Below are 8,437 nucleotides of genomic sequence, written 5' to 3'. Positions count from 1 at the left end.
TTTCAGCTTCTCCTCTAAGAATTTGGGTGCTGTACCACTGGGTACATACATATTCAATATTGAAATGAATTTATTGTCTATGGTACCTTTTAGGAGGATAAAGTTTCCTTCCTTATCTCTTTTAACTCTATCTATTTTTGCTGCTGCTTTGTCTGAGATAAGGATTGCTACCCCTGCTTTTTTTACTTCAGCTGAAGCAAAATATATTTTGCTCCAACCTTTTACCTTTACTCTATATGTATCTCTCTGCTTCAAATGAGTTTCTTGTAAGCAGCATATTGTCAGATTCTGGTTTTTAATCCACTCTGCCATTTGCTTACATTTTAAGGGAGAGTTCATCCCATTCACATTCAAAGTTATGATTACTAATTCTTTTTTGCCCTCTGTGCTGTCTTCCCTCTGTTTATATTTTCCCCTTTCTCCCCTCTTTATCCATATTCCCCAGTATTTTGTTTCTGACTACCACCCCCTTCAGTGTGTTTGCCCTCCTATATCACACCCTCCCCTTTCTTTCCCCTTTCCCTTTTCCCTTCCCTTCCTTTTGTTATTTCCCCTTTTATCTCACCACTTCCCTTCCCTTTCTCTGTCCTCCCTCCCCCTTTTCCCTTTTAATACTTGAAAGGTTAGATGTTTTATAAGTTAACTTAGTATCTGTAGCTTGACTTTAAGCCAAGTCTGATGAGAAGAAGATTCAGGTGTTTCTCATCTGTTCCCTTCTTCCCCTATATTACCATAGGTTTTTTGTACCTCTCAGTGTAATGAGATTTACCCCATTCACTCCCCTCCCTCCTCCATTCTCTTTCCTGTCCTACCTTTTAAGGAGGTAGTGTTTTTTAGATCATTCTATCTAAGTCATAGAAAATTCTTAGTGTCTGTCCCTTCTAATTGAGTATATGCTATCGAATAGAGTCAAAATTCCTGAGAGTTATTAGGGTTTTTCTCCCAAGTGGGGTTAAAGTCAGTCAATCTTGTTAATCTGGGGCTCATCCTCTCTCTGAGCCCAGACTCACGCTCCTGAATTCAGCCAAAGCTGTTGCAGGAGACAAATTCCAAGGTAGATGTTCTTTCTCCTGGCTTTTCTTTCTGGGTTTTGTGGGTCGGATTTCTTTTAAGAGGTTTGTTTCATGTAATAGATGGGGAAGAGATCTGGAGACTTTAGAACTGTGCCTGACTTCTCTTCGCCATCTTGGACAGAAGTCTATACACACATATATTCATGAATATATGTATGTACAATATATAAATCCATAAGCTTTGTGCATGTGTGTATATTTTTCTACAGTACATTGGAATGAGATGCGTTCTTTATTAGCAAAGATAAAGACCCTTCCCTGCATGAGGAGTAGGATAGAGTTGTTCAGAAACATTGAACTTCAATTCTTGAGTCCCCCACTTGTCTACCTTAAGAACAGATCAAGTTTCAAATTGCTTGATCAATCAAGGCAGAACCAAGATGCTGGAGTAAAGGCAGGGACTTGCCAGAGTTCTTGGATCAGAACACATAAAGAGACTGAGTGAAACAGTTTTCCAGTCCAAGACAACTTGGAAGATCCTCAGCAAGGTCTTATGCAGTGGGTTTAGAAAAGGTCTGTAGCACAGCCTGGGCCTCGCCAAAGTCTACTGTCTCCTGCTATATAAGAGCAGTCCATGAGGCACGTGGGTCTCTGGGGGCACCTGGGTCAATGTCAGCAGGTGGGTTCCAGACCACAGCCCATGGATTGCCAAGGACAATTGGAAAAGTCAGAAGGAAAACTGCCACACCAGAGTGAGAGAGGAGTCCAGTCTAGACCAGGCCTCACCTCAGACCCTGCCCCAGGGGACCAGGATCAAGCTGGGGAGCCATGCAGTAGGGAGCCACAGGCAGCTGTTTCCAGAGTGCTCAGCCCATGGAATGGGTTAGTGAACTTTACAGACGTCTCTTTACAGAGTCCTGAGGCAGGACTGTTGCTTTGCCTATTCTCAGATACAAGTCACAATGTGGGGACCCAGTCTCAGGAAAAGGAGCAGAAACAAAACAAATCTCACAACTTGCAGTGGAGCAGGAACCCTCCTCACAACTGCAGGGTAGAATGGAGAGCTGGTGGTCATCCACAAACCAGAATATGGAATGAGAGAGCAGTCAGAATCTCTCATAAGACCTTGGAGGGAGTGAAAGCATGTCCCTGGGAGAAGGGGGATATTCCTGAAAACTCCTACAAAAATCCTCAAATTCTTGGGATAGTGCATCCTGGGAGCAGAATTTGAACTAACAAAGAGTTAAAATCAAGTCATAGGCTGGTGAAATTTTTAAGCCACAGAAGAAAAAAAATCTGATCATACACAATTGTTCCTATGGAGGATCAAAATACACATGCACAAGATAACAAAGCAAAAGCTCCTACATCCAAAGCCTCTAAGAAAAATATGATTTTGTCTCAGGCTATAGAGGAGCTCAAAAAGATTTTGAAAAGCAAGTAAGAGAGGTGGAGGAAGAATTTGGAAGAGAAATGAGAGTAATGCCAGAAAATCATGAAAATCAAGTCAGCAGCTTGGTGAAAGAGAAACAAAAAATACTGAAGAAAATAATATCTTAAAAACCAATTTGGGTCAAAAGAAAAAAAGCAGTCCAAAAAGCCAATGAGGAAAAGAATACCTTAAAAAAGCAGAATTAGTCAAATGTAAAAAGGCATACAAAAGTTCTCTGAAGAAAATAATTCCTTCAATGTAGAATGGAGCTAAGGGAAGCTCATGACTTGATGAAAAATAAAGTAAACTGAAGAATGAAATACTAGAAGAAAATAAAAAATGTCCTATTGGAAAAATAACTGACCTGGAAAACAAATCCAGGAAAGATAATTTAAAAATTATTTGATTATCTGAAAGTCATGACCAAAAAAACCAATCTACATGTCATATTTCAGTACTTCTCCAGGAAAATTCCTTATTATCCTAGAAGCAAAAGGTAAAATAGCAATTGAAAGAATTCATTGATAAACTCCTGAAAGAGATCCTAAAATAAAAACTCCCAGGAATATTATAGCCAAATTTCAGAATTCCCAAGTCAAGGAGGAAATATTATGAGCAGCCAGAAAGAAACAATTCAAATAACGTGGAGCTACAGCCAGGATAATATAAGATATAGAAGCTTCTACATTAAGGACTTGTAGGACTTGGAATATGATATTCTGGAAGACAAAAGAGCTTGGATTACAATCAAGAAAAAACTGCCCAGCAACAGTGAGCATACTTTTTCAGGGAAAATGATGACTAGTCAATGAAATAGGTGACTTTCAAATTTTTCTTGCTGAAAAGATCAGAGGTCAACAGAAAGTTAGATCTTCAAGTACAGGACTTGGGTGAAGCATAAAGAGAGTAGATGAGAAGGGCAAATTATGAGGGACTTAATGATGTTGAACTGTTTATATTCCTGTATAGGATGATTACTGATAACTCATATGAACCTTCTCATTTATTAGAGCAATTAAAAACGAGTTTATTATATACATAGATAAAGCACAGGAGTGAGTTGAATTTGAAAATTTCTTTGAAAAATGGGGTTTATGGAGAAGAAAGGAACACACTGGGAGAAAGGGAATGTAGAAGTAAAATTTATGGAGAGGTCAGTTATGTCACAAGAAAGAGACAAGCAAAAGGTTTTAAAATGGAGTGGAAGAATGGGAAAAAGGGGATGTGAATGAGCCTTACTTTCATCAGAAGTGGCTCAGAGGGGAATAGCATACCAACTCAGTAGGATAATGAAATCTATCTTATCCTAAAGGAAAGTAGAAGAGGAAAGGGAAGGGGAAGGGAGGTAGTTGATAGAGGGATAGAAGAGGGTAGTCAGATAAAACATGCTTTTGAGGAAGGATAGACTGAAAGGATGGAGAATAGAACAAATAGGGATGGGGGAGCAATAGGATGGAGGGAAATACAGTTAGCAAAAGTAACTATGAGAAAAACTTATTGAAACAATTTCCCTGAGGGACTTATGATAAAAATGTTATCTATCCCAAAGACATAGCTGATGGTATCTGAATACAAACTGAAGAATACTTTTTTCTTATTTTAGTTTTCATGAGTTTTCTCTTTCTTTGGGGGGGAGGGAGAGTTATGTTTACTTTTACAACATAGCTATTGTACTAATGCTTTGCATGTATACACATTTTTAACATACACCAATAACTTGCTTTCTCAAAGGGAAGAGTGAGATGGAAGAGAGGGAGAGAATTTGGAACTCAAGGTTTGTTTTTTTTGTTTGTTTTTGTTTTTGGGTTTTTTCCAACACTCAGTCCACAATATTTATTTAGCAATTGCTTTACAAATCTCTGAATCTCTGGGACTGCAACCATAAGCAAAAACATAGTCCCTACCCTCAAGGAGCTCACATTGGAATTGGAGTGGGGATACCTTGTAAATAACTATAACTATAACTATAACTATAACTATAACTATAACTATAACTATATATATATATATATATATATATATATATATATATATATATATATATAGTAAATGGAAAGCAATTTCTTTTTTCTTTTCTTTTTTTAATTTATTTTTATTAAAGATGTTGAGTTTTACAATTTTCCCCCATCTTACTTCCCTCCCCCACCGCACAGAAAGCAATCTCTCAGTCTTTACTTTGTTTCCATGTTGTACCTTGATCCAAATTGAGTGTGACAAGAGAGAAATCATATCCTTAAAGAAGAGACAAGACATCTAAAGGTAACAAGATCAGACAATATGACATCTGTTTTTTTTTTCCTAAAGTAAAGGGAATAGTCCTTGAACTTTGTTCAAACTCCACAGCTCCTTATCTGGTTGCAGATGGCACTCTCCTTCGCAGACAGCACAAAATTGTTCCCAATTGTTGCACTGATGGAATGAGCGAGTCCTTCAAGGTTGATCATCACTCCCATGTTGCTGTTAGGGTGTACAATGTTCTTCTGGTTCTGCTCATCTCACTCAGCATCGGTTCATGCAAATCCCTCCAGGCTTCCCTGAAATCCCATCCCTCCTGGTTTCTAATAGAACAATAGTGTTCCATGACATACCACAATTTGCTAAACCATTCCCCAATTGAAGGACATTTATTTGATTTACAATTCTTTGCCACCACAATCAGGGCTGCTATAAATATTTTTGTATAAGTGATGTTTTTACACTTTTTCATCATCTCTTCAGGGTCTAGACCCAGTAGTGGTATTGCTGGGTCAAAGGGTATGAACATTTTTGTTGCCCTTTGGGCATAGTTCCAAATAACTCTCCAAAAGGGTTGGATGGGTTTACAGCTCCACCAACAGTGTAATAGTGTCCCAGATTTCCCACAACCCTTCCAACAATGATCATTATCCTTTCTGGTCATATTGGCCAATCTGAGAGGTGTGAGGTGGTACCTCAGAGAAGCTCTAATTTGCATTTCTCTAATAATTAATGTTTTAGAGCAGTTTTTCATATGGCTATGGATTGCTTTCATCTCCTCATCTGTAAATTGCCTTTGCATATCCTTTGACCATTTGTCAATTGGGGAATGGCTTTTTGTTTTAAAAATATGACTCAGTTCTATGCATATTTTAGAAATGAGTCCTTTGTCAGAATCATTAGTTGTGAAGATTGTTTCCCAAGTTTACTACATTTAATTTGATCTTGGTTACAGTGGTTTTATCTGTACAAAGCTTTTTAATTTAATGTAATTGAAATCATCTAATTGGGTTTTGGTGATGTTCTCCAACTCTTCCTTAGTCATAAACTGATAGCCTTTCCATAGATGTGACAGGTAAACTAGTCCTTGATTTTCTAATTTGCTTGTAGTATTGTTTTTTTATGTCTAGGTTGTGTAACCTTTTGGATCTTATCTTGGTAAAGGGTGTTAGGTGTTGCTCTAATCTAAATTTCTTCCATACTAACGTCCAATTATCCCAGCAGTATTTATCAAATAGGGAGTTTTTATTGCAATGGCTGGACTCTTTGTGTTTATCAAACAGCAGCTTACTATAATCATCTCCTGCTTTTACATATAGCTTATTCCACTGGTCCAGCACTCTCTTTCTTAGCCAATACCAAACAGTTTTGATGACTGATGATTTACAATATAATTTTAGATCAGGTGGGGCTAAGGCACCTTATTTTGCACTTTTTTTTTCATTAAGCTCCTGGCAACTCTTCACTTTTTATTTCTCCATATGAATTTACTTATAATTTCTTCTAACTCATTAAAGTAATTTTTTTGGAATTTTGATTGGTAGGCCACTAAACAGATAGTTTAGTTTTGGTAGAATTGTCATTTTTATTATATTAACTCTACCTATCCATGAGCAGTTGATATTTGCCCAGTTATTTAAATCTGATTTAATTTGTGTGAGAAGTGTTTTATAATGGGTTTCAAAAAGATTCTGAGTCTGTCTTGGCAAATAGACTCTCAAGTATTTTATATTGTCTGAGGTTATCTTTTTTAGAGGTGCATAATAAAGATTTAATTGAATTAACTGGAAGCAAATGTTTGAAAAGCTAGGCTCTCCCAAGTAGGAGAGGGCTTGGGGGGTGCTTTTTCACCCTCGCTTCCCCCCTCACTAGGAGTGAACTGTTCTCCCCGGTTGCCTCATAGATTTATTTGAATCAGGAAGACACTGAAGACCACCCACAAAGTGGGGCCTCCCCATGGCAAAGAGTAACCCTGAGCTTCGCCACAGCCCCATCGCCCAAGTGCTGACACCTTTAATACAGAAACATGACTGAGCCCAACAAGCCCTAAGGCCACTCTCACAGAGGGCAGCTGCTCTAGTAAACACCAGACTTGAGGAAGGATGGCTTACCTTCCTCTAAGGCTTTCTGATCCTCTGTAAGGCTATGCTACACAGATGAGTTTTGTTCATGTTGGGAACAGGAGAAAATACTGCCATGATTCTGTACTCAAAGGGAAGCAGCACTGGGGGCAAGGGGCCAAAGATGTCTGGAATGCAGAGTGTAACCGTGACCTACACCAGGCAAAAAACTGAGGAGGGGAAGGTGTCATGGTAGCCAGTCCCTGTTCTACATCCTATTTTGCACCACAAAAACCAACCCCTTTGTTTAATAACACTCTCCTCAACCTTCCTCCTTCCTTCCACACCTACTAGGCACCTACTAGGGGGTGGATGGAAGTAGCAAGGGTGGCCAGAAAACCAACCCCCTACTACTTCACCCATCCCTGAAGTTGTTTTGTTTTTTTCCAGGAAGGGGGAAGGGAGAGAGCTAGTCGAGGAAGCCAACTTCCAGCGGCTCAGTCACAGTACAGTTGAGCATATGGGTAGCCAGCTGTTCAATATCATCCAAGCTCAGCAGGCATAGACTACGATCGTAGTCCTTTTGTAGCTGTTCTAGGACTCTGCGGGTATCAGTTGTGCTGAAGTGCTGGGCCAAGATCTTAGATACAAGCAACCAGGTGGGGAGTGGCTGAGACTGGGCCTGTGGCTTTGAGGGCAAGTGTCGAGAGGCTCCATCCTCAGGAAGCTTGATCACTAGGTTGATCTTGGAGTTTGGCCCAATGCTATAGTCTGAAAAGGGAAGCTCATCTGCCAAGGTCTTGTCCTTGAAAAGCAGGCACTGCTGGCCCACGGGCACATTGAGCTTCTCCGATACCAGGAGCTTCAGGGTGGCCATGCGCTCGTCCTCAGGCACCTGGAGGCTGCATTCACAGCCCTGGAGCACCTTCATGGTCAGCTGCATTGCGGCGGCCACGGCGCCTCTAAGAGCTGCCAGCGAAAGCGGCCTGCACCTCCCGCGGCCGCCACCGCAAGCTCTGGCCCGGCCGGAACCCAGAGCCAAGCCCTGAAGTTATTTTAAATGGGATTTCTCTTTCTAGCTCTTTCTGCTGTATCTTGCTAGACATATATAGAAAAGTTGAGGATTTATGAGAGTTTGTTTTATAACCTGCAACTTTGCTAAAATTGCTAATTGTTTCCAGTAGTTTTTTGGATGCTTTCTTGGGATTCTCTAGGTAGACCATCATGTCATCTGCAAAGAGTCAGAGTTTTGTCTCTTCCTTCCCAATTCTAATTCCTTCAATTTCTTTTTCTTCTCTAATTGCTGAAGCTAACATTTCTAATACAATATTGAATAGTAGTGGTGATAATGTGCACCCTTTTTTCACCTAGCCAGTCCCCATTGAATATAATGCTAGTTGATGGTTTCAGATAGATACTGCTAATTATTTTAAGGAACAGTCCATTTATTCCTGCACTCTCTAGTGTTTTTAATAGGAATGGATGCTGTATTTTGTCAAAAGCTTTTTCAGCATCTATTGATATGATCATATGATTTCTGATTGGTTTGTTGTTGATATAATTGAGTATACTAACAGTTTTCCTAATATTGAACCAACCCTGCATTCCAGGAATAATTACTACTTGATCATAATGTATTATCCCAGTGATAAATTGTTGTAATCGTTTTGCTAAGATTTTATTTAAGATTTTTGCAT

At 39.4% G+C, this 8,437-nt stretch overlaps 1 protein-coding gene across 1 annotated transcript; it reads right to left on the bottom strand.

The window, feature by feature from the left end:
- Positions 1 to 7,209: 7,209 nt before the first annotated feature.
- Positions 7,210 to 7,683, bottom strand: LOC141515959 (ubiquitin-like protein 4A). The gene has a single exon (XM_074227348.1). It carries the CDS (start codon positions 7,681 to 7,683, stop codon positions 7,210 to 7,212), a length of 474 nt encoding a protein of 157 aa, XP_074083449.1.
- Positions 7,684 to 8,437: the final 754 nt, after the last annotated feature.

Source organism: Macrotis lagotis, chromosome 3 (genome assembly GCF_037893015.1).
Source record: "Macrotis lagotis isolate mMagLag1 chromosome 3, bilby.v1.9.chrom.fasta, whole genome shotgun sequence".
NCBI lineage: Eukaryota > Metazoa > Chordata > Mammalia > Peramelemorphia > Peramelidae > Macrotis > Macrotis lagotis.
This window is presented reverse-complemented; position numbering and strand designations above follow the sequence as displayed.

Coding starts and splice junctions, on each gene's coding strand:
- LOC141515959 (XM_074227348.1), bottom strand. CDS start 7,683: ATGCAGCTGACCATGAAGGTGCTCCAGGGCTGTGAATGCAGCCTCCAG.